The sequence below is a fragment of the Tetrao urogallus genome (genome assembly GCF_951394365.1).
Source record: "Tetrao urogallus genome assembly, chromosome: 10".
Taxonomy (NCBI): domain Eukaryota; kingdom Metazoa; phylum Chordata; class Aves; order Galliformes; family Phasianidae; genus Tetrao; species Tetrao urogallus.
The window spans coordinates 4,977,628-5,005,262 of record NC_136823.1 but is presented as its reverse complement, the minus strand read 5'-3'; the positions used below and the strand labels follow the sequence as shown (position 1 = coordinate 5,005,262).

Below are 27,635 nucleotides of genomic sequence, written 5' to 3'. Positions count from 1 at the left end.
AAATCAAGGCACACTTCAGCATTGCCTTATAGAACAGGACAGTGCCAAGTAAATCTGCACCAGGCAATCAGGCTAAACTAACTTTGTCTGCATGTATGCAGTTCAATTGAAAAAAAAAGAAGTTATCTAACTCAATACACCAGTGATGTGACAGTACGAAAATCTCACACTTTTAATGTCAGTACTGCATGAAAACAGAATTACTTAAGAGCAAGAAAAGGTAAGTCTAACAGCAATGAATCAAAAAGAGCAGTTCTCACAGGTTTCTCATAGAAATCCTAGAGAAGACAAAATCCTGGCAGAGACTTATTATATTTTGATTCTGGAATGTCAGTACTTCATTCCATTCCAATCATTCTAACAACTATTTTGTAGCTGCTGCTTCTAAAACTATACCATTCCACAACTTTATAATAAAATGATCCAAATTGTTGTGAATGTAGAATGAATGTATGTTTTTTCTATAGTATTTAGGAAGTGACAGCTATAAGTACCGTGCCTTTTTAAGTGGGCTGTAGTACATGTGCAGGTACTAGGGTTTAAAACCCATGAAAACTTATCTATTTTGTGAGATACTATTCTAATTTGCATTTTTTTAAATATAATTAGACAGTTTTTGTATGGGATATGTATTGTGGTTATACAAGGTAGTTTTTAGGGAAAATAAATGCAACGCCAAATGAAAACTAGGAAGAAAAGAACTAGCAAATCATCAGAAAGACAACAGATAAACTATGATTGTGGAGAATCCTGCCTACAATCATTCTAAAGTAAGATTCATTTCCCACAATAGAGAGAGAATAGGATAGATATAGGTAAAAAACTGTATTCTGTACACAGTCAGGAACTGAGGTGCAGAGCAGGCAGTCCAATCACACGCATCGTGTAGATTCAAACTGCTCTACAGCTGGAACAGGCAGCAAGCTCTCTGTTGGATACTCCTTTATAACTTAAGAGTGAAAAAGCTGCTTGGACAGTCCCTAAGCAACACAGTTCAGAGCAACCTGACATAACTCAAATATCAAAATCAGGTCTGCCCACAGAAATGCTCTTGAGCAATCTCCTGGAAACAATAAACTGACCTCACAATGCTGCATCATATGAAAAATTAAGTATAGAGGGCAGGTAGTTAAGAGATGCATTCCCAGGGAAGAAATGAGACCATCATAAAAGCAATGAGTTTGTTCTGGAGCTCAGGGGAAGCAGCAGTTCTCTCCATGGAACCCTGCACTGAAGAAGTTCGATGGATGGTAGTCTGGTGTTCTTAAAACAGGTTGCTAGGGGACACTTGGTAAAAAAAAAACAAAACAAAGTTGGCATTTAGTGACCTTTAAGCTTTTCCAGATGATAGAAACAAACGATGGATAGTAAAAATTTATAAGGAACAAGATAACCCACTGTCCAAAAAGCCACACTGAGAATTGTAAGAAGAGACAAAGCTGATCAGAACTTTGACTGTAGTCAAGTTTCCTGCTTTCTTTCTATATCATACACATCAACAAATATAGTGAATGATCCACAATCTTCATTATTTAATTACATTTTATTAGAAAATGGAAATGAATTATTCAGTATTAAGTTTATTTAGCTAGAAGAAAAAGAGAAACTGCGTAGTATTCTTCCTACTGTGTCCATAGTGAACTGATGTAGTCAGTGACTGTGCCCCTTGAGAAACAAAGTTTGCTGCCTCTTATTAGCAAGTGTTAGTTATACCAGATGTTAAGCAAGCAGTGCGTGCTGCTTAGTCCTGCTTCATGCTTCAATACTGTGGTGATGCAATTTGCCACCATATCATGGTTTACATATCAAACTAAAGGAAAATCAAAATAACAGTGCAGTCAAAGAGCCCCTGTACTATTAGTCTGGTTATACAAATAGGAAAAAGACCAAGTGTTTCTTTGGTTTATGTTGGCTATCTTTTCTTTACTTACTTATACTTTGCTTATGATAAGAGATTACTTTGCTTACAGATTTGCCAAGGAATATTTCTGTGTCTTCTGGAAGTAATCTTTGTGCTTTGCAAGGTCAAAATCAAACTGATATAGTTAGATCTAAAATTAATTTGATTAATATGACGAAAAGAATATGCAATATAAAAAAGCACAGTGCATCTTCAAGGTAAGATCTGATGCTAACTGATACTGTTCAGAGGTAACAGGTTCTCAATTGTACTGATATCAGCAGGAGCTACAGATAATCTTTGGCTCCTTGCATAAATGGGCTGTTACTGTGAAGGATACACCTCAGCTTTCTTGCCTTGGATTTGGAATTAAAAAATAGTTGACAAAACTACTCCTTTGAGAATGAAAATTTGTCAGAAAACAGTTCTGCTGAAGTCTCCAAAGTTGTTTGCCTTTTACATTTTAATTACAACATTGTCTCAACATTTTCACAAACATTTGAAAGATAAGCCTATCAAAGAGCTGCTCATTAGTGCGGTGCACGTGTCTGCCTTCAGTGTTGTGCTGCTGGTAACCAGTTGTTCCATGCCATGGTTCAGAAACTTTACAGTCATAAGTTTCATTGAAGTTCATATTACCACTGAAAGGTCTGGTTGCTTATAGCATGCTCCAAGTATCTCTCTTAAAATGTTGACTAGTTCTAGAGAGACCATCAGTGGATATACATGTTGAATAAGAAGCTCTTTCCTAGCCATTTGCTTCTCTACATGTAACTATACTGCAAGTATTCTGCATATGTAGAAAAAGCTTTGAAATACACTTAAAAGTCTAATTGAATTATTCCAAAAACAGCTGCAGGCAATACGATGTAAGATCAGAAGAAATGTGTTTTTTATGGCATTTGTACAATTATCACACAAAATTTGGTTTTAGCACGTTTACATTTCTGCACAGTCTAATGTAATTACTAAATTCCCAGCTATGTCTATAGGCAGTTATTTTACAAAGATAGTGACTTTAGTTCAACTGTGCAATTATTTTGCTTGCACTAGATTTCATTCCTCTAGAGTTCATTCCTCTAAACACAGAGAGAATGCTATCTTCACGTGCCATTCTGTACAACCTTATGGAATGCCTTCCTTGGTTAACCACCAAATGGGAAGAACTGCATTATCAATGTAAAGAGAAGGCTTAGCCCAGCATACTTACCTATTACTTGAATTTTACTGAAACAGTAACCAATCTGGCCTATTTAGATGGTTTATAGCAGCAGGCATGTCATGTTATTGGGAAACCAGTCAATGGGTCTTAATTAATTCCTTCAACACTGTCCAGTCCTACCACCCCAAGTGAGATTTGAATGTCAGCAGCCCTACAACTACAGACCATAAATCACAGATGCCATTAAAATACGTGCTTGTTTGTTTTGTTTGTTTTAAATTAGCTTGAACTTCCTGGATAGGGTTTCAGCCTGACAACTTTTTTATTCATGTGAAAATACTTCCTGAAAAATTAAGTTTCCTCCAGGTAAGAAAGAAGACATTAACAAGCCTAAGTTATTTGCTGGTGTTAGACCTGGACTTGGATCTGTCCCTATGATTTGAAGCAAAACTGCGGACTGAAAAAATAAAATTCAAAGTAGGACAGTTTTAATTAAATCACGATATCATGTAGAATATTCCCAGCCCAGTTTTGAATCTAAACACAATAATTCTGAGTATTTGTGTATCTATTTATTTATTTTTTACTTGAGTGTCTACCTGGGAGGACTGAAAATCAAAGCAAACTTGTTAGCTGCTAAAATGACCTCTTACAGTTTAACAATAAAATCAGCCTTCTGCTGTGGAACACGCACACATTTCTGTAGCGATACTACTGTGTGTACACCTAACTTGACAAAATAGCTTTTCATGAGTCTTGATTAAAATGGTTCAAATGACATTAATGAATTCTCAGTTCTCAAACTCAAATTGTGACAAAAAATACAATCCTTTAAGTTCTGTCCTCCATTCAATCTATGTCTTACATTACCACTATGTTACAACTTTATAACATTAAGAACACATATCCAGACTCTGATATCAACAAAAGAGCTGAAGCTGAAAAAAAGAGTTCCAAACTTTGGAATTTCTGCGTGTGTTCCGTGCATAACAGTAACCAGAAAATGCAGATACAGATCTGTGTTGATCAGAACTAATATTGAAAATGAATGCAGAGAAAAAGCTGTGCCTCTAACATACATTAAATCTACATTAAATCTTTGATAAAATAATAAAAAAAAGCCTTTTATTGCAGCTTTTATTTTTTATTCATTATTCCTTGTAACTGCTAATTGTACTAGTCTTACAAATAGAGCATTGAAATGTTTCTTTTTTGTAAATGAATTTCTGTCCAGCCTGCAAACTGGAGTGTCATCTCAAGAAAATGCACAGAAGTGCAGGGGAAGACCAAGGACTGCAGATGAAAACAGAGTTTAATAAATGACAGCTGTTTACTTGACCGGAATAGAGAAGATAGCAGATTTATTTTGTAAATTCAGGCTGGACGAAGATTTACTACAAAAAGGTAAAAATCTTTGTTCTGCTACAGATCATGAAATCAACTGCAAATACTTGTAAAAGCTGTTTTTGTGAAGGCTTTTGATTATTAATAGTTATACTGACTCATAACAGCAACGCTGCAGTGCTTACTAAGGTAATCTCACTTCTGGTACAAGAACTTTCACCAATGATGTGCTTTTTCCTTAAAGGAAGGCGGAGTTACGAGTTAGTGTCTGGGCCATAAATAAGAGGTTCCTATGTCAGGGAAATTAGAAGTCAGTTAACATAAGCGTGTACTCAGAGTGAGCATTAGAGGGCTTTTCTAAACCACCCAAGTCTGCTGAAATTGAAGACGCAGAAGAAATCAGATAGTCTGTAGGAAGTTTAGATATAAAATCAACAGTAAGAAAGCATTTTCTCTTGGCAGACCGATTAGCTGTGCTTAAGGCAGCATGAATCCTGTACTTAGTACCTTGTTGTTTTCAGTGCTTCTGCTGCTGACCCACAGAATTCAGGAGCTGGTGGAGGCGTGCAGCTGTGCCCCTGCTCATCCGCAGCAGCTCATCTGCGATTCTGCTTTAGGTGAGTCATGAACAACGACGTGCTTTGAACTGCTGGTAGGAAATGGAGTGGAACTAACCTAACTGCTGCATTCTTTTCTGTACAGCTGTAGAGAAATACTTTTAACCATGTGGCTGCGACTCTTAGAGGATTTTAGAACAAATGACTGCAGACAACCCTTTTAAACACACAGCTATGAGAAGAAAAATGTGGCAGTAGCTGATCTGTTTTTCTTGATTTTTTTTCTTCTTTTCCAGAACATTTTGTGGTTACAGACTGTTGAAATTACAGTATTATTTAGTGGGCTTTTTTTTTCCCCTCATAAAAACAACATGTATGTTAGCTCCTAACTTACAGTAAGCAGCAAAGAATAAGAGGACTTCTAAATGTTTACTGTTCACAGTATCTATAATAGACTATTCCATCTAAATACATGCCCACTATAACTGTGCTTATCAACAGTTGTTACAGCACTCTGGGAAAGCAAAATGAAAAAAAGTCCCTAATGGCAACGTGGAAATATTCGGTCTTTGTTCTGCTGCACTACAATATCTTACTCTGCTGCTGTTATTTTCCAAAAATACTTGAGCAGGAAACTGATATGTCCTTTATTTTTTTTAATCTGACTACAGGCTTTCCACACAAATAGGATTTTCCAGTCTTTAGGATTTCATAATATTCAACCCAAGCTGTGGCTGTCAAAATACTTCTAGAAAGAAACTAAAGATCTCAAAATTACACTGCATGGGGACAGGAAAATGTGTCATTTTGCAGTCTTTTGATTTCATTAGCTCAAGCTGAGGCTGGTTAGCTTCCATCTAGTGTGAACAGTAAATGTAGAACATGAGTTTCCAAAGTGTCACAAAATTAGCATCTCTATGGGGCAGGCAATACCTTCTGCATACTGATTAATTGCTTTTATACTCTGACAGAAAATCTTTGTAGCCATGACAAACTTCAAGCTCTATTTGTGGCCATCAGTTAAATTGTTTTTTAATCTGGTTGTGTTAAGCAATCGTTTTCATTGAGTTACCTACACCAGGCATTGCAAACTTGGGGTTCAGGTGTGAAAGAAAATAAAGTTGCACTTCCAGAAGCTTAACTATACAGTTAATGATATTAATCTGCTGCATTCCTAGACATAACAAAGTAAGTTTTTAAACTTACTTTAGGAGAGTTTTCTAAATAAATAATTTCACAGTATGGAGGAAACTCAAAATACTTGCTACAAGTTGTATACTTCAGGGAATTCATTTCAACCATCCTAATTAAGACAAGGTCCCTTATATATATGTGTGTGTGTGTGTGTGTGTGTGTGTGTGTGTATGTATATATACATATATGTATATATTAGAAATGGTAGAAATGGTAGATACATACTTTTAATTATGTTTAAATGAAAGATTGTACTTTATATTTGGACTTGGGTCTCAAGCTCTCACTTACATAAATTATCTTTTTAAAGTAAATTGTACTTTTCACCTAAGGCATATTTATATCATGGATCTCTTTATCATCCATACTTTAAAATAGCATTTCTATATGTTAAAAAATAGTTGACAGATGTACATATATCAAACAAATGATTGTAAATATATTTTTGGATATGCACATATATGAATTTGCATATATGTAACACTTGAAACCTGATCTAAGCATTTATGGATGAATTCCTTGATTTGTTTTGGACACAGTACATCTTGTAAGCAGATCAAAATGACTTCAAAGGATCTGAAGAAGACCTGTGGAGCAGTCTGCCCTGCATAAGAGAAACCTCCACTAACCACTTTGGCAAAGGCAGCTTCTCCAGCCTCTGTGCCAGGGCTGGGGCTGTCCTGGGGAACTGGGCAGCACAAGACTGAGTTTTCCCACACAGCACCACCCCAGTGGGAAGCAGGGCAGTGCCTGTGCAGCTGTTCTTCCTTTTGGAAGCAAAGCAGGTTTGAAGCCACACCTGCGTCCTTTGCACCGCTCAGTTCTTAAATGGGAACGGCCATGCCATTAAGTATCCCGTGCAGTAGTACACATCAAATCTCTCCTGCTAGTAGTATTAAGAATTTTATACCTATGCCTTTTCAAGATTTAAGAAGATTAAAACACGTACTTCAAGATTTGTACTTCAATTGCAACATATCTGTACTTCCAAAATATCAGTAAACAAAGAGATTGGCTCTTCACCCACCAAAATCATTAGTAGCTGAACATCAATCCAGCTTCTTACTGAGACTATTCAGTCTTTTTCACTTATTTAGTTCATTCATCTGTGTACCCATAGACACATTCAAGTATTTCCTTGCAGAATAAAAACCTATCACATACTAAAACCAAGAAATCATGCCTCTAAGTTTCACATTAAGTAAAACCTGAGAAAGTCTCAGTTTTGCTCCTAGGATTACTGAGCATGGTCAGTAATTCAGTTACTGCATTATTTATCAGTTTCACTGTAAGTCTGTAGCTTTTTAAGTCTGCTTAGGATCTCTTGTGATTAAGGTGGAGGGGATGGAATCTGTAGGTTTTACTTGAGTACCTAAATCAAAGGCACTTAGAAGCGTTAGCATCTATATGAGATACCCAAGAAAAAAAAATAGGCAAAGAATCAATTCTGGGACAAGCTCTTATCAATTTCCTTTTGTTCAAATGATTAGTACTGTGCCATTTTGCCTTCTTCTGTCAGGGGAATTTTGTGGCTTTGCACTCTGTATAAATACTCAATATCTACCACAGAGCCTAAGTAACTTGACAGAAATAATAGGATTTCTGACAGACACAGAAAAAGAGAGTGCTTCTGGTTCTGGTATCGTGCTGGATAAAATAGAAATTGGAGATCAGTGAAGAGTACTGCAACTGTTATGTAGGTGTCCTCAATAGGAAGAACAGCAATTATAGGGTTGAAGATCCTGACAGAAAATAGTGAGTGTTATGCTGGTCCTGCCACTTGTGTGTTAGCTCATTCTCCTGCTTAGCCATAAGGGAGTGTGATTTTGTGCAAATCTGAGAAGTTCTCCTGAACTTCTCCATAGTCTTACATTTCAGCTCAAAGAGAGGTAAATGTCTATCAATTGGACGTGCCTACTGCCATGGAGACAGACATCTTCCGTTAGAAAAAGAAATACATTCCTGTTGTGTTCAGTAGTTCTAAGATCCTCCTAGAATTTGTTGAATGTCTTCAAACCTCAAAGAACACCTGCAATTCTGCAGATTACTTTAGCTTGAAATGGAGATGGAAGGTGTATCAAATAGTAATTCCATGTACTTCACAACTAATTGTAGATGCTAAGTACACACCCCACCAAAAATCAAGAAGCTTTTTCCTTATGGAAATGAAAAACAACAAGAATGCGCTGTTTAACTTTTCATATTCAGTAGCAAGGCACCATAGTTTCAAGCTGATATAAGAAATGTCCACTGAGATGTTGGAGAAAGCCAGGAATGAAACTGAGTTGATCAAATGCTATCAAGATTTCCCTTTTGTCACGGACTTCAGTAATTCATGAGCGCGTTTCTAAGCCAATGTTCACATCAAATTACACAACCAGGAGAGAAATTATATACATAGGGAGGACTAATTCCTTTCTCAAGTCTGTTGTTCCTAATTCAAACTGTGTTCTCCCCTGTAGCAAAAGAAAGATTTTATGGGGGTAATAGAAAAATAAGTAAATACTTTACACTCCTAAGATAGGTCACACCAGTGCCCTATCCTTACAGTTGATGCCTGCATTCTGATTTCAACTCTGATTTCGTTCTCTAAAGACTTATTGAAAATGATATTTTTAACTGAATATTGGTGCCACACTGCAATAGAAATTGAAAAACTAAGAGGTCTTAACTGCAAATTCTATACAATGCTCTGAAAGTAATGCTTCCTATTTATTTCCATGGAAGCTACAACAGGTACACGCAATAACACTGTTTGATAGAGATAATTGATAGAGCTATAAAATAATAATTTTCAACACAGTCACCACCATTCGCTCTGTATTTTTTGCCAGTGATTAACAGAAGTCTGCATGCTATGCTCATAACAAGTCGCACTGGTGGAGGTGTCCCACTGATCCCGTTGCCACTGCTGAAACACACCACCCACAGCCTCTCTGTGCTCACATCTGCTGTTTGGTCTCCATAAACTTTCAGAAAGCATTAATGAAAGTCAACAAGTTCCATTTTTTTCCACATAGAGGAATTCAGTTACACCCCATTGCTATATACGTACTTCATGTCAGACACCATTCTGTCAGATTGCTGTTCTGCTGCCATATGCAGCACAGCAATCAAATGTAATGGAATATTAGTGGGAAGGTTGAACCTCTACTGCCATACCAACAACATCTCCCTCTGACACTGTGGGCCAGAGTAAGATAAGGAGGCATTAGTTTCAGAACAGCCCTCATAAATATATAATATAGCTTCAGAGAAGAATTTTTCAGCTTTAGAGACGAGTGGCACATTTCAAAACATGATGGAAGCTTTACAGCTGAAGCTTGGCAGCCTTTTAAGCCTCCCAAAATCTCAGAACACCGTGAGCAAAATGTGCCAGATCATATATTAAATTTTAATCACATTTAAAAATAAAAGTTAAAAAAATCTAAATACACCAGAATTAATTTTTCAAAATCAGTTCATCTGGGGGTAAAATTGCAATACGTGATTTCTATATTATTGAATTTCACATTAAAAAGTTGATGGTTCAATGCCACACTATTTTGCCTCACTGCAATATTGTATTTTGTTTCGCACTGCAGTGTTTTGATTTGTGCAACGTTAGAGTGAAAAGAAGTTTTGCCTCGTGGGGAGAATCAGCTTTGGAAAAGCTATTAGAAATGCAGACAGTACTTCTTCCAAGTTAAGGGGAAAAATTCTAACAGAGAAACGAGACTTTTGTTCTCACTATGTTATTTGCTCCCAGTATATGCTTAGTCTCATAGTTTACTTGCTGCGAACAGTGTAACACAAAATTAAGCAACTATGTAATCAATCTTTGTGTTAAGCACTGTAGCGTTCACACAAATGTTAATACCTATATCACATAGCAAAAGACCACTGAAGACAGACGCCACAGTCTCATTAAAAAAAAAAAAACCCACATATAAAAGAATCACAGAATCATTAAGGTTGGAAAGACTTCATCAAGTCCAACTGCTGATGCATTATCACCATGCCCAATAAACCATGTCCTTCAGTGCCACATCTGCACACTCCTTTAAAGCCTCCAGGAATGGGCAGCCTATTCCGATGTTTGACTCCTCTTTCAGAGAAGAACTTTTCCCTAATATCCAAATGAACCTCCTCTGGTGCTACTAGAGACCATTCCCTCTTCTATTGCTCATCATCTGGGAGAGGAGGACAAAGCCCCACATCACCACAGTCCCCTTTCAGGGAGTTGTAGAGAGCAGTAATGTCTCCCCTGGGCTTCTTCTCCAGACTAAACAATCCTAGTTCCTTCAGCTGCTCAAATTCCTACTCCTGAATCCACTGCTTGAGAATAGACAGCGTGGCCTCACTGAAGGCTCTTTCAGACCCTGGGTAGATCCCTGAATGAGAGGCTGTGCTTTCAGGCACCTCACTGTCAGAGATGGGCTTCACACAGTCTGCATCTTGGAGTTGTCTAAACATCTTTGGACTTCTCCATAGCATGGAAAGATCACAGTACTTGGCATATAATTTGTATTTATATTTTATATTGACATATTGATATTAATTGTATTGTATTTATATATTTATATTACTGTCCTAACAAATGGAGACAGATCTTATTTGCTTGATAGCAATCACAGAATTGGAGAACTAGATATTTATAAACATTAATCAGATCCCCTCTCAGTCTTCTTTTCCCCAGGCTGAACAGACTCAGGTTGTTCAGCCTTTACTCATACAGGAGATGCTCCCTTTATCATCACGGTGGTCCTTTGCTGGACTCCTTCCTATTTTCAACTGGGGAGCCCAGAATTCTAAACTTGGCCTCACCAGGGCAGAGTAGAAGGGAGGATCAGCTCCCTCAACCTGCTGGCCATGCTCTTTTTAATGCGCCTCAGGATCCTTCCTGCTTACAGGCTGGCTCATGGCCAACCTGTTGTCCATTAGGACCTTCCGAGGTCCTTCCCTGCAAAGCTCGCCTCCAGCAGCTCAGACCCTAACCTGTACTGATGCATGCAGTTATTCCTCCCCAGGTGCAGGAATCTACGCTCGCTCATGTTAAACCTCACCAGATTCCGCCCTGCCCAACTCTCCCAACTTTCCAGGTGTTACTGAATGGTAGCACTCCCCAAAGCTTTGTATCATCAGCAAACATGCTGAGTGTGAATGTTCTGTCTCTAGAGTGAAAATCAATGATAAAAATGCATAGGTATATTTAGAGAATAAATCAGAACTGACTGGAAAGAATTAGCAAAAATGAAAAAATGAAAGCTGAATTTCTGTTCAAGGAATTGTAAGTTTGATTAGAGAAATTATGTACTGGGCTTCATCAATTCTAATTCTCTCTCTTCCTTGAAAAAATACACATCCAAATGATAGGAAAAGCACAGCACCTGAGCATGCTTCTTGAAAAGAGGTATTAGAGGAAAAGAAGATTTGAGGCTATTTGTATCACTGCCATTGAAAGAGCATGCCACTGAAAGAGTTTTATTACGTTAACCATTGAATTATCTAAAAACAAGCCAAAAAAAAAGCAGCTAGAGATTATTGTCATCTTAAAGATGTGCAATATCCTGCCAATATCAGTTAAACAAAGGGAATATATTTCTTTACTTCTATAAACATGAAATAAATACATAGTAACTTTTTTTACTTGTCTGCTATGCTTACTTTCATACACATTAATAGTATCTGAAATTAAGCTTTTAAAATTCTACACTACCTAAGTCCTAGGAAGTTATTTAGTTTTAAATAGCTCCTAAAGCACTTACAGTGAGGCTCTTAAATTAAAAATGGTCTGCAACCATTCAAAGATGTGAATGCCTATGTATTAGAATAAATTATAACTGTGGTACATGTTGGTTTCTTGGCATCAGGAGCCCCAAACGTCAAAATGCTTTCTAAAATACAAAAAAAAGATGTGAATTTTCCAGCAGTGGATTGCAGCTCTGATTGTGAAGATGCCGTGCTGCAAATGACTGCTTACAACTACATGCATCTGTACCAATCTTTGCAGAATATTTAATAAAGCACTCCAACATTCGTGCTCACTGAATTGTTTAAGTGCTGCCATGGGGAAGAAGAAGAACAATCTTCTGAGTTTATCAGAGACTAAGAACAGAGAGATTTACAGAATCATTGTGCCTGAAGCTACGTGTTAATTTGCCCAGGCTGGAACAGGCTAATTGTTTCTGAATACCCTCACAAGTAAGGATAAATGACAGTGCTTAATTCCTTCCACTTACAGACAACATTTGGCAGAATATAAGTGAAGTTTCCTTCACTAGCTAGGTAAAGTATTTTCTGTTGGAAGTAAGAGATATTAACAGAAGCAGCTACAAATAACCTTAGACCTACTTCAGTTTTTAAGACAGAAACAAATGTTTTGAGAACTTAATTCAAAATTCCAGCCCAGCTTATTTCCTTACTCTCTTTTCAAATCACAGTGTAAGACTGCATTATCAATGACATGCAACTTTAAGAAATAATTTCCAATCTGCGGTAAATGTTCTTCTGAGTCCTGCCATTAAAGCATGAAAAATGGGGGCTCAGTCTGGAAAAATGCTGTCACTCTCTTCTCCTTTGCTCATTGAACATTTTCATGGCAGCACTCCTGACAGCTTTAAAGCTGAAGCTGTAAAATGAGGTGGCATCATGAAATAGTGAGCACCAGGACAGAATTTTAAAGAGACGTATCCACAAAACTCTTGTCAATTAGAGCCTAAGTGATGACTATAAAATAATTACACGTTAGTGGAAAAAAATACAACTGAGCTAATTGAGTGTTTTGCCATGAGATAAAAACTCACAATTATTACAGTTCACTGATTTAAAAGTAACTCAGTAATACCAATTTATTGCTGACCTCAGTGCAAGATAGGATAATTCAGCAACTATGTTGTTATTTTTATTTAAAACTGTACATTATAGGGACAAGACATTAAAACCCATGATTTCAAAATCATCCTGCATACACTGTGTGGAAAACAAAATGCAAGCTTATGAACAATGACTAATAATATAAAACAGACCGTAAAATACGGCCAGATTCTTAATCCTATTAATCTAACAATTTTAATCCCTAACTTTCTCATTAAAAAGCATTTCAGCAGTACAGGGTTTCTTCCGCATGGAGGAAGAGGTATGCAGCCATGAATGGAAATCTACAATAACATGATGTATGTTGTTCTACAGACTTCAGAGCATAAAGAGAGTGTTATTCTTCAGCTGAAATTAGGCAGATGTTGATTACTAGTCAAATGATGTGGTATTTGAGGCTTGTGAAGTAGAAAGAAATATTTCTGGTAACATGAGAAGCAGCTGTAAAAACAGCGCAGAAAAATAAAAGTGACCTTGAACAACATTAGGAAATCATGCAGTTTTTTATGTAATAAATAAGTTAAGACTAGTGCATATCTGTTAAAAAAATCACCTCTTCCATTTGAACGTTTATAAAAACCTCACTCTTACAAACTGAATATATTCTTCTGATAATAATAATAATAAAAGGACTGCATAATCTGGTTTAACAAGGAAGCCAAACTAAATCAACTCTTCTCTTCAACACAAGGAATTTTTGCATCCCAAGCCAGAAACACACAGAGACTCACAAAGTGCTGCCCCACCAGAAAGTCCTAATGAGCTTCAAAAGAAATGCATTTTAGATGTGCACACTAGCACAACCACTAATAAAACACAAAAGAATAATCAAAGTCTGCAGAGCATTTATGTTGAAAAAGTTGATAATCAGCGCAAATTAATATCCATATGAAATAGTGATAAAACAATTATTTGTTTCTGATTTATAGTCTCCAGAAGTATATGTATTTATTTTTCAAGAAGGTGAGTTTCGGAATGCTCTGTTTTTTCCTCAACAAAAACACCATGAATAACAGTGAATGATATTAAAAAATTGTAGTTCATCATCTGAAGAAAAAAGGTGTAACCAAAATATTTACACAGCAGCAATATTAGTTGGTTAGAACAACCATAATTGTTAGCAATATTAATATTGCTAATATTAAATTAGATCATGTGATCTTTGTCCTCAATTTACAAAATATAGGTTTATCCATCATCTTTTTCTCTTTGTTTTCTATTTTACGTTGGATTAATAGAACTTAGGTTTGGCTCAGTTCTTGAGTTTTAAACTGAACTTCCCTTTCAAAAATCTCCCTGAGGTTCCTTCAGACCAAGTGATAAAATTTTAGTAGAAGGACTTGACTTTTTTGTTCATATAATACTGTTATCTCACCACACTTACCTTCTCAGGCCACTGGAAGCATAAACAAAACAAGGCAACGCTCTTGTAGAGCATTTCCATACAGTAGAGGACAAAAGACTGCTATAATTATATTGTTCAACAAGATGTGTGGGTACAGATCCAAAGCCTCTGTGTCCCAACAGTCTATCAAGTTCTGTTTTCTTTCTTTTCATGTTTACAAAGTGTGTTTCAGTCGATGATGGTGCCACTGATTTAATTACTTTATAGATGGTTGTGAACATTTAATAATGGGATATCAGAAAGCTAAAATACAAAGCAGGAAAAGGCTGCGTTCACATCCTATCAAATACAGACATCTTATGAAATATAGATTCCTTGCCTTTTGTTCTAGGAATTGTGGAGAAAGGGATTATTAACAATACATAATTACATTTAAGAAATACATCCTGCAAACACAGAGAAAAGATGTTTTGAGTTTCACTCAGTATTGGACAAGTTTTGCTGCTGCTGCACTCCCTTTACAATTGAACCAGCACAACGGTTTCAGTTAGGTCACTGTTTGGAAACAAAACTACTGCTTGCTAATCAGCCTTGTTGAAATCTACACTGATAGATAGATAAGCTGTTTGCTAAACACATTTGCTCTTTTTCAGCCTTTTAAAGATTATTCAAGAGCATTGTGCTTGCTTCTCAAACGACAACAGAAAGTATAGGTGTTTAATCTTAGTTTTCCACTCAGAAAGCAATAAAGGTGAACGAGCATCTCAACAGATTACCTGAATACTGAGGTAATTATCCTTCTCCCTGTTGAAGTCTGCAACAACTAGATGCTTGAATAATAGTTCAGAAATCAATGCTGCAAAAGAACTGTTGCAGACACCTCTACATTGTAAGCATGAAAGGCAAAAACTATATGGAACATACAGTGTTTGCTCATGACAGCATCAGATATCAGATCTGTCAGATTCATTCTCAGAGTGGTGAATTGTTATATCTCAAACTGATATTACTGTCAGTGATTTGGTAGCACAACTGTTGTAATACAGGAGTCATCTTTCATTTCCCACGAATGCTATGTGAGCCATTTTGACAAATTACACCACTTTTCCTTCAGATTTGACTCAGATTCTATTCTCCGCAACCCAGGTTCCAGGCAGTTCAGTACAGGAAGAAAAATCTGTTAATCTGTTTATTCAGAGTGGTGATATTGGCCAGCAAATTTAGATTAAAACAATTTAAAAAAGAAGAAAAAAAAGGCAATCAAGAGTAAAGTGATCACACAAGTATGGCAGAAGTGGTATTTAGCTTTCTGGAACTGCTTGACATCAAGAAGATCATGGCCAGCATAAACTATAAAAATATACATAAAAAAATAGAAGAACTGAATGAAATAGATGTATTTTGCTTTAAAAAGACAGAACCTTGACCACATGGTTTCTAGAATCTTCTTTAAAGAAACTAAACATGAGTGTGTCTTCTTCTTAGGGATAGTTAGGGATTATTCCTAACAACAGAATTCTGAAAGATCACAAATAATCTGAGTCAATTTTCAGAAGTGCAAGGTACCTTTGGATTTAACTCAGGTTACCTGTTGTAGATACAGATAAACAATTCAACCACCTCTAAGTTGAAGACCAAATAAAAGAAGCAATAAAACATAGAGTAGTTTTTGAAAACACAATTCAGTCTTATTTTGCATACAGTATAGGCCATGTCAGCTGAAAATATGTGAAATGAACTGAGCACTAGGGTTAAGGTTCTTGGACTAAGAGCAGAGAGAAATGAAGGAAATTATAAATGGGAACAGGATAAAAATGGCATTTTTATGAGATGTTATTTGGCAAATCCTTCAGCACGAACCAAGAAACCAGAATATGCACTGGAAAAGGACTCACTTTTAAAAGGCCTTAAACACTGCAGGATAAGGGCAATGTTTTAAACCATACCATTATTATTATGATACTGACACTGGACAGTATTACTTATTAGTTGGGGCCATTAAAGAGCAGCAGACAAGGTCCCTGCTTTTACAGTTAATTTAAGTGAGGAGCCTAGGTTCTTAAAAACAGACAGGCCTAACTTTATCAGGTAGTCCAGATTTGTATTGCCACCAATATGAATTAATAGCAGGTAAACTGAGGATTTATCAGGAATTTCTACTTTGATATACCCAACTAAGAAGGAAGATAACCCTCAGTTCTTAGTGGGGATTACAAAAAGAGCGTAAATACAAAATGTAACTACTTTAAAATGTTTCATAAGAAGCCTTCCTCCTTTGGTAAAAGGACTTTTTTAATCTTTAAAATTCATCTGAATGTAGGATTACCAATTCCTTATATATTTTGTGTCCACAATTCTGCTTTATTCATACTGCATATGTGGATTGCTATATAATTTCAGGGAAAACAAACAAACAAACCACCACCACCATTCTGTTTTCTCTTCTATATAAGTCTAAATGCTTTCTTTTATCTGTTCCCATATATATCTGGAATGCCATCCTCAAACCACCCTCAGAACAATACAAATAATTGGATTCTGTTCCATTTGCCACTTGTTCCCTTTCCATAGGGGACAATACAAGAGCACTACAAGAGCTCCAGGGCCACAGTATCTGGCAATAGCTTTAGGTCTCAGGCATCAGAAATCTGGTAGAAAGAACAGCTTTTAAGTCATTCTACAAATTTTAGAAAATTAAACGAATTTTCAGAATTTTCCCTTTCTCATTCCGTTGTTCTGGGCTCACACTGCCATTCTTTTGCCTTTGCAACTGCAAACCCTGCTGCTCTTGGCGTGACAAATTCTTACAGAAGGCACCGTAATGTGCACAAGACTTGCGCTTACCAGTTTTGATGTTCAGTTTAGCTTTGAACTAAGCAGGGAATGACAAAGTAGGTAATGACCAAGTAGGTAACAGTTATTTAGAGAAACGTGATACAACAACATAACCCCCAACCAGTCAGTGTGCAACATCTGCTCCTGATTATTGCACACTCCATTTATTGTCATCTATATCATTGTATCACTATCACTAATATTATCAAGCAGGAAGGTCTTATAGGCAACTACTTTTACTATGGGAAAATTATCACAGGAGTGATTATCGCTGCCAGCTGCACTGGGATCCAGGCTGGACATTTGTTTCAGATATTGTCACTTCCCTTCTTGTCTGGCCATAGGGGAGAGCTCTTTCACTTCCCTCTCCCTTTTCTCTCCACCTCCCACACCCTTTTCTCTCCTTTTCTTTTCCTTGTAAATTATTTTTTACCATACCTCTGAATGTTTGTGTACGTCAACAACCCCTTCTACACCTCACTGTAGTTTTCCCGTATGTTTTTCTAAATTGCAGTTTTTCTAGTTGCAACTCATGTCAGTTTTCTTGTCCTAACATCTGAGAAAGGTGTAGCTACCTATTTTCCTCACTCTGTGGATATTTCTATAATTAAATAAGTACATCTACTGCTATTCCAATTGCCTTTACAATTATTATTATTATTATTTTAATCAGAAGAAAAATAGTTCAGTCTTCTGGAAATTATAGCCCAGAAACAAAATTACTGAACCAAGTCCAACTTAAATAAGATAACTAAATGCTAGTGTATATGTCTCAGATTACTGTGATCTTGATAACTTTGTCCAGGGAGTTCAGCTATAGCATTCGTAGAGAACAATGAGATGATAAAAGTTTTCAGAGCTCCAAGGGTCTGCCTCCATATCTGGCCATCCTTAGAATTGACACTCTTCTTGGCCATTGTGTTATTTTAAATTTATTTTTAGGTTTATATATTTAAAAGTGAATGAACATAAAATACCTTCTATTAGATGAGGTGATGGTAACATTTGTGTACATGTAAACAATTACTGTACCTGATTTCAGAGAGAAACCACAGAGTATTAGAAAAGACATGGTTAATGCCTAACTTTTTAACTTTGAACACACCTGCATTACATAAAATCCAACACTTCTTTCCTTACTGTTTAAACAAAAATATATCTGATGTTATTCTAAGTAAGTTCTGTCCATTATGCAGTTCAAAATTACCATTCATTGATGTAGAAATGGTTGAGAAATGTTATTATTTAGGAAAGGAGGAAGAAAAATATTATTAATAGATATCTAATAATACACATGCAGTAGCTAAGCTGATTTACTAAATAGAACAGTGCCCTCCTGTAACTGCAATATGCTATGACCCTAGCAATAAACACAGCAGTTGCTTAGAGGGGCAGCAACTTGACAGTATGGACTCATCATAGTGGGAGCCAATAGCTACCATTAGGATTGTTGTTTTGAGGCTCAAACTGACCCCCTGCATAGCTTTGATCACATTCATTTCTTTCTATTTCAGTTACCCAACACAGCTTTCAGCTACAAAACATTTCTTAAAACACAAAATATTTCTTAAAATACCATGAGTTACAAAACCTGGGAGCACTGCATAAGTGCAGCCTCCCACTACTGAAATATTAGCGTGAATGCCTCCAGAAATGCATCCTATATTTTTAATGTGGAACGAATTTGAGGCAGACTGAATTATTGGCATTAAAATACAAAACCTATGCACATGCATTTCATGTGGAATTTCTCATATGGAACCAACAGCCATCAGAGAGATAAAATGAAATTATTACCCTAAACATGCAGAGGTTATTCTCAGCCAAGTAGAGAAGCCAACCCAGCAATGGTACAGTTGAAACCATTTATTGAAAAGAACTACAGACAAGGAGGAATCTTAAGTTATAACCACTCTCTGAACCATGAGTGAAAAAGAGATGGTTGAGCCCAAGAATGCTAAATCAGGAAGTGCTTGTGGTTAAAAACAGAAGCAACCACATGAATCAGAGGTTTTAGGAGACAGCTAAACGACTGATTGAAAAAAATAAAATCAAAGAACAGAAAAAAATAAGGAGGATTAAAAGGCTCCAAAAGATCTGTATGTGCTTGAATCTGATTTCAGGAGAAATGTAAAACCAAAGTAACTAAAGATTTAGACATCCTTTAACATAAAAACTTTCTTGTCATTTAAAAAAATACATCTCAATTTGGTCTAATTCCACCATCTGGAAGCTCTCTCTTAAACAAACAAGTTTCCTTTTTCTTTCTTTCTTCTTTTTTTTCTCTCTACTCACCCACAAAAAGATCTCATAATGACCAACTGCCTTACATAATGCCATAGAGACTCTCTGAGCAACCTGTAATGCTCCTGTCACATGGTAACAAGAATTTAGTACAAGTATGAAAATCAGTAATATTTTAATATTAAGCAAAAGGGGAGAAGTAGCTTTAATTATCCTACATATGTTTGCATTGAATATGAAAGAAAATATTTCCTGCATATAAAACATGTTGTGATACTGAGGAAATTATGGGTCTAGATCCTAAACTGTTGTCTCACCTCTTACCTTCTACTGAATGAACTTTTTTATCCTAAACCTTTCCTTACGAAGTATTGCTGTGAAGGAAAACAACACCAAACAGAACACGATTCTAATCTGACCTTTCCATCAGTACAGCACAAACAATCCACAACACCTTTTGTCTGGAAGTAGATCAAAGCACTTAGAAGTACTGTTAATTTGTGGGAACATAGCACATCTGCAGATGATTAAAGAGATGCTGCCACTTACTATTTGAAATGAAGAATTTGCTGCTCATACTTTAAAGAGCTCTTTCCTTTCAATCCAATCAGTAAGTCTAAAGGCCTTTAAAAGCGTTTGAATGGCTTGGGAGGAGGGAGCCCCATGCCAAAAGATGGAGAACTCCAGCTTTGAAGCTGCAAGCATATGCACCATGTTGATTTTTACATCTAGTTTGCTCTGCTAATAAGTGAGGAAATGAGAATTGCCCACTTTTATACGAAACTGACCTCTGTTTGGCTGTAAGAAAAATTGCAGTTTGGGTTTCTTGTTCCTTTTTTTTTTAGTTAATTTATTGAATAAATTTGTTGGGGATGGGAGGGAGCATGATGGCAAAACAAGATCTCCTCTACATCAGCTTGATTTTCTGAAGAGAAAAAGAAGTATGAGGATTTCACTATAAGAATGGACAAACTCTAGAACAACATCTCAGGGAGTCTGGAAGTTGTTCTAGTGCTGAAGAATGATTTCTGGTCTGTGTGATACCTGCATGAATAGGCGTAGCTATGACAGAGAGAGGGAACTCAACTGCTTCTTTCAAAAAATGCAGACATCCTTGCATAGATCTCTCTGCACAATTATAATGTAGATCTAGAGTAGAGGTGGGGTTGGATTATTGATTGCTAAGGCCTTTGCCACTATCTCTCCGTGGAGATACGGCTTGTTCTAACAAGTAGCACATCAGCAGAGGAGATATAATAACAGTGATCCAGAACCAAGCCAGAATTGGACTATAAATAATTTTGGGGTGGTGGAAGTCCCTAGAAAAATTTTGGGCTCAATGAAATACAGCATATTATTGTATGCTTTTATTCCCTGTGACAAATATTCTTGGTTCATTTTCAACAATATAGATGAGAGACACAAAACAAACATAGGTAAGAGAACAAACTATTTTTCTATCACAGAATTTCTTCCTTTCCTTAAAATAGGAGATAAATGAAATGTGTCAAGAAAGAAAATAATTCAATTTTACAGACTAATACAATTAAGCTAAAATCTATGGTCTTAGGAAAGTGAATGCAACACAATTGTTATATTTGCATTTCATGACCACAGATTTTAACATGTAATTAGCAACCTGAAGGACAATTTTATCAAAACTCAGGGGTAACTCATTTCAGATTACCAGAACCATAGCAGACATAACCAGAATCAGCTTAGCAGCTTTGCTCTACTTAAGGACATCTTAACTCAAGGATAGACATTTCAAAGCAACTTTGAAAAATTTTGGCCTTAAATACCAGAAAATATCTAAGAAATTGAATATATATCTGTCAAAGGTATTTACTTAAGGGACAGACCATTTACATTTATTTTCAGCTTGACATGGCTTAACATCTACTAGCTAACATGTAAATAAAAATGCTAAAATCAATAAAAATAAAAGAAAAATATAATTTTAGCTATTATTTGTATTTAATATTGTCTTTGCATTTAAACTGTCTTTTTCCATCTATTACAGTGATTCGAGCAAAAATATCCAGTGAAAAGGTGGTTCCTGCCAGTGATGATCCTCTCGATACCCACAAAATGATCCGGTATGAAATCAAACAAATAAAGGTACATGGAATCACTCAGCTAAATTTGAAGTTCAATACTGATAACCTCTGTATATTGCTACAATTTAGTTCCAAATGCTTAAAGCTGGAAAAGGATCCAGCTGGTTTCAAGGATGGACGTAGGTGAACTACACAGGATTAAGAGTAGGGTTTAAAAAAAAAAAAAAAAAAAAAAAAGGAAAAAAAAGAGATAAGAATATCAGAGAAGCATCTACTTGCTAAATGAGCACATTTTTAAACAACTTTTCTTATTCAAAACTGCTTTATGAAGGCTATATGAAAATGTACTTAAATTTATGAGTATTCACTGCATTTGCTTATTTTCTGGCCACTTACGGTGCATTATGGTATTGCAACTCTGACTGGCTGAAACAAACTTTCTGAGCACAGGAAAGCATTTCCGGCTGAAATAGAAAAGGCTTTTCACTAGCGAATACGGACATATGCAGAAGCAGAATTCCTTCCCTGCTATTCACAGAAGAATCAATTTGTGTGAATGCTGCTAAGAGAGTAAATGGGAGTGCACAAAATAAAATGATTGAGAATCTCGTAGGATTTTTCCCTTTATTTTTTTTAGCTCCAGTAAGGGAATGCTTTCATTAATGTTCTTTATCATATTGTATAATCTTTCTAATTGTTTCTAAAGATTTTAATGAGATATAAGGCTGTGTAATGTTACAGAAGTGCTAGCAAAACCAAATGCACGTCAACATCTTACTGTTCAAAAATCACCATTAGGTTTAGTAGAGTTCTTCCAGTTATTTAGTTCCGTGATGAAGAATTTGTCATTTTCACAGAACCTGCGGAGATTACATTTTATTTCAACTGTAAATTGGGAAAATGTTCCTTTTATATTATTCACTGGGCAATTTGACATGTAGCGTTAGCACGACTGTTTTGTGCTATTACGGTTATCAAACATATATTCCTGCTATTTTAAAACCAATATTTTTGGCTTAGAATTAAAGGATAAATATTTCTGGACAGAAATATTCAGTATGATTTTGTTATTCATTTTCAGAAATACTAAAAATGAACACTGATGGCTTTATTCATTTCTTATATATGAGGTGGCCTGTTTAAAAGCCACACATATTTTCAATTTATTTCATTTTCTTCCATGGTGATAATATTTACAGCATTACATTAAATTGAGAAGAAAATACATTATTTATATGCAGGCTGAATATCTGTTTTCATAGCATTATTATTGACCTGGTAATCGTGTGTATTCTGTGGAGCCACCTGAATACAAAAACAGCACTATTGGAGTTAGCAATATTTTGTCCTATGTTATCATAGTGAAGTAATGCCCAAGATATCAATGTTCTACATGAAATCAACACCTTTTACCAAGTGAAACTGGTATATACGCATAGTTACTACGCATGTTCCACACAAGCTGCACGGATGCAATCCCTCTGAAATAATTAAGTTGACTTCATGTACAGAAGGGCAGGGTCTGTGCACAGTGGGAGCATGAGATGGTGTTTGAGCTGGTAACTAAACATAACAATATGTATACTTTATAGCTATGCATTGTTTGAAAGCTAGGAAAAGAAGCCCTCATATGGCTGAAAAGCCTCAGAAAACAAAGAAGATAGAAGAATGTAATTGTTATAATGGAAACATGTCTCAGATCCTGAAAGTAACACAAAGTCTTTTAAGAAAGTATTCTAAAATCTTAAAGCAATAGCAGTGTACTGATCTGTTACATAGCTCAGCAGGACACTGCCAGTATCCATACAAACTAGTTATTAAGTACACATCTTTCTGTTCTATTCCTCTGCGTATTTTCCTTCAATAAAGTCCTACCAGAACATCAGATGTAAATGCATTATATCACAAGGTAGAACTGGGTCAAGCCATCCTAGGCATTTACTCAGAAAGCATCCACACTTTCAGAAGTTGGGAGAAAATGACAGAGAAGATCAAATACAATTTACTGAACTAAACAGAAGGGTAAAAACTTAAAATGGTTTAACATATCTCAAAACCAGAAATCAATCAGAGCTGGAATATCATACACAAAAGTAACAAACAGACAGCCTGATGAGGGCTTCTGTGTCTAATATACCTCAAATAAGGTGGATTTAAGTGTATGCAAGGGATTCCAGTTCCAAAGGTGACAGGAATTAAAGACTTTTATGGGGAGTGAGGAAGGCCTGGGGCTCCAATTGGAGCTCTGCTTTAGCTCTGAGGCAGATTCCCTGCAGCACATGACCTGTTTCTGTTTCTTTATCTTGCTGAGAAGATCGTTTACATTTGGCTTCTATCTAATGAAAGTAAACACACTGTCCATCATCATTACATATATCTTCTATTACTTTCACTGTAGCTCTGTGCAGGATGCTGTGGTTTTTTTGTTTGTTTTTTTTGTTTGTTTGTTTTTAGCTGCTATTCTGATTTTTTTTTCTTTTGATTATGTTTTCTTCTTTTACTAAGTATTTCAAATGAGTGCCTAATGTTTTTGGACGGGAAGAGCAATGACAACACCTTTGACTATTTTTATCATTCTATAAAAAAGGCTTCAAAAAAACCTAACATATTACTGTGCGTTTTGTAGCACTCTGTACTATTTAAATCTCCTGAGAGAAATTGAGTAATATGAACATATTTTCCAGGGACACCAGCTGCAACAGAGAGAGCTTGCCCATGAGAGCTGTGAACCTTGCAATTGTCCACAGCTGTCAACACACAGCATGATGTAACGAAACGGGGCCCACGGAGTGCTGGGGCTTCAGTTATGTCATACTAGGTGATGACAGGCATTCTGAAGTTGATTAGCATCTTACGGTTCCTTCTCACATTTAGAAATAACTAATTTTGTTTCTGTCTTTTAATGGCTCTCTTAGCCATAACTGGAATTGTTGATTAGGGAGCAGACAATCTGACCACTGCATGGGCTTTCTAAGGGCTAGCCCCCATTTTCTAACAGTTCTTAGAGAAGGTTGCGTTGGGCAAAATTAACAACTGGATGTGGAAAAACGGTATTCTTTACTGACAGAATATAGGAAAAGTGCTCCATTTCCTAGCACGTTTTATGTTCTTGAATTTGCACACCATTACGCTGATCAAGATAAGATCTTCCATGCAGTAATTTTTTCATCTTTAAAGATTCAACACTGCAGCACTTTGTTTAAGATGAGTGCTGTGTCTCTTTTATTCCATTTAATGAGAGATGTGAGTAGAATATCACGCGAAGAGAAAGCTTTAGAGAGCCATTTAAAACACTTAGAAAATCAGATTTTGAAATGATTTTTTTTTTTAAGGCCTAACATCCTTCTAAAATAACAGACAATTCATTTTATGTGGAGATGGGGCCTAACGGTTGGTATTTTCTCATAGAAATTCAAACTTCAGAGCCTTTTTTTCCAAAAGATGCACCATATAATTATTTCAGTTGTTGCTTGCAATGGTTTTTCATGTTTCTTTTCCCCCCCTCTGACTTTCACTTTCTGATAATTTTCAGATGTTTAAAGGATTTGAAAAGCTCAAGGATGTCCAGTATGTCTATACTCCCTTTGATTCATCACTCTGTGGAGTGAAACTAGAAGCAAACAACAAAAAACAGTACCTTTTGACAGGTAAAACACAACAAAACTAATGTACGTATTAAAGAAAAAAGTAACTGCTCAATGTCAAATTTCACCAATTTTGAAAAAAACCTATAAATTTCTGTGCTAATTAATACAAAAAGAATTAAATGGGCAAGTTGTATAAAGCTGTAGTTAATGTGCGATCTTACACGTTTTCCATCCTTTATCTGAAGATCTTAAAACAGTTTCAGAGGAAGCTGAAGCCAGTAACCATGCAGTTAGTAAATAGGAGCTATGCATCACCATCATTATTCATTTAAAAGCAACAGTACCAGTTTTCCTATGAATGCAAATGTACGTAGTGAGACAACCCATACCTACATTATGCCACATTGGGTGTTGTAACTGCAGATTTATACCTATAGAGTCCTGTAATCTTGTCCAAGATATTAGCTCATTTACATCCATCCCTTGTTTGCAGATTATCAGCATCTTTTGAGAAATGTCCTTGTTAAATCTTTAGCATCTATTCAGGAGGATAACTGTGACATTTTAAATAAAATTCACTGAAAGAACTGTGAAGTATGAATTTGGTGCATTTAGTTACAAACTTTCGACTTCAATTTAGTTCAGTATTTAGAAAACAGTTTCATTTGCTTGCCTTATTTTCCTTATTTCCCATGCTGTAGGCCAGATTTTAAATGACGGTAAAGTCCTCATCCATTTATGCAACTACATTGAACCATGGGATGATTTATCCTTGTCTCAAAAGAAGAGTCTTAATCAGAGATATCAAATGGGCTGTGGCTGCAAAGTAAGTATAGAACAAAATACTCTTTAGTGGTGGAGCTCACCTTTCAGGACAGAGCATTTTTCACTGGTGGAATACACCATGTATTTTACTGTTCTTTTAGAAACCTTCAATTTACTGAATTAATGTACTGTTTCACGTTTAGATTACTACCTGCTACATGGTGCCCTGCTCAATCACTGCACCAAATGAGTGCCTCTGGACAGACTGGCTGATAGAAAGAAAGCTATACGGGCACCAAGCCAAGCATTACGCCTGTATCAAGAGAAGTGATGGCACTTGCAGCTGGTACCGAGGTGGCCCTCCCCCAGAGAAAGAGTTTATTGACATCAGCGAACCTTAAAGTGATCACTTCCTAAAAAGCCTTGGAGTCTAATTCCATCAAAAATTGCACGCTCACAGCTTTGAACTGCTATCGTCTAATGTATCCACTGCTTAGAAACAAAAACAAATTGTCCTGTAAAGCTAAAGTACGAGTCTTTGGAATTGGCACCCAGGCAAGAAGAGGAACAAATCTCCCTGGAGATAGCTACTCCTTAAGTCCTGCTTTGTACAGAGAGGCTCAAACTGAGAATGCTGCTCTGTGTTTTATAAGGCATAACAAGTTTCCTTTTTTTACCAATATGAATGTATGAGAACATAAGAATGGTCAGAAATCTGTCCCTATTTCTGCTAACCTACAGATTGAAAGAACTCCACATTTTGTTTCAAATCATTCTGATGAACTAATGAATGTTTTATAGAACTATTTTTTTCCCATATGAAAGTCTTCTGATACAAAAGAATTACTGTACAGTGTATATGTAAAGTATTTTAACAATCTGCTATAAAAGATTCAAAAATCCTTGTTTTCTCCTTACCTTTTCAAACAAGTTGAACACTTCTGTGATTAAAACAATCTATGCTCCACATTGTTTGTTAATTATGTCACAGGTTTCTTTAATTACCGAGTTGTAACATTCATTGATAATTAAGTTAAAACACAAACTCAATAATCAAAATCCCAATATCCAACTCAATATTCTACAAGGTGTAGCTAGTCCATAGGAAAGTAAAGGCAGATGTTCTAATGCTTCAGCATTTTATGGAATCAACACAAATAAGAACAGGTGAAAACTGCTTACACGTTTACAGAAACCACGTCCATCATCACTGCAGCTGTAGTAATTAATAGTGCCTCTCTAATTATGTGACTAGAGCAATTTATTTCAGCACTGTTAAAGCCTTGGCTTCAGAAACTCACATGAAAGTAAATGCACAAATATTTAATAACTTACACTGCAAGAGATTTCTAAAAATCTCTCAAATATTTGACCATATTTAATTATAAATTAAATTTACATTAATGATTTTTCATTCATGAATGTTCATTGTAATCCGTAATAATGAGCTTGGCAACTTGTGAACTTATCCTAGAGCTACAAAAGTTTGCCTTCAATTTTTTGGGAGGCTTTAACTATTAAGAACTGATTGCTGTAGTTAGTAGCCATTCTCACACATATATAAGTTTACGAAAGCATCTCAATTCACAGTGGTAAAATTGCAGAAGTTATGTCATTCAGAGCCAAAGTTTAGACCGCTGTTCAAGCAGTGCTCGTGTTCTAGAAACTGGATGAGAACCATGATCCATGTTACGCATCCTATGTTTTAATCTAATTTTCTTTACTGGGTTTCTTGAAAATCATTCCAGTTTTGCCTAAGGATTACCCTCTCGTATTACTCAAATAGG

General features: G+C 36.1%; 2 protein-coding genes across 2 annotated transcripts in view; one reads left to right on the top strand and one right to left on the bottom strand.

Annotated features, from left to right (window-relative positions):
* SYN2 (synapsin II) overlaps positions 1-27,635 on the bottom strand; it is a gene marked incomplete at both ends in the record, with an annotated part of 143,456 nt that overhangs the window by 50,578 nt on the left and 65,243 nt on the right. The gene's annotated exons all lie outside the window — the stretch shown is intronic.
* On the top strand, positions 4,894-26,249 carry TIMP4 (TIMP metallopeptidase inhibitor 4; the record flags this gene model as incomplete). Its single annotated transcript, XM_079540473.1, has 5 exons — positions 4,894-5,023; positions 21,460-21,557; positions 25,029-25,143; positions 25,785-25,909; positions 26,052-26,249. The coding sequence occupies 5 exons, from the start codon at positions 4,894-4,896 to the stop codon at positions 26,247-26,249; spliced, it is 666 nt and encodes a 221-aa protein (XP_079396599.1).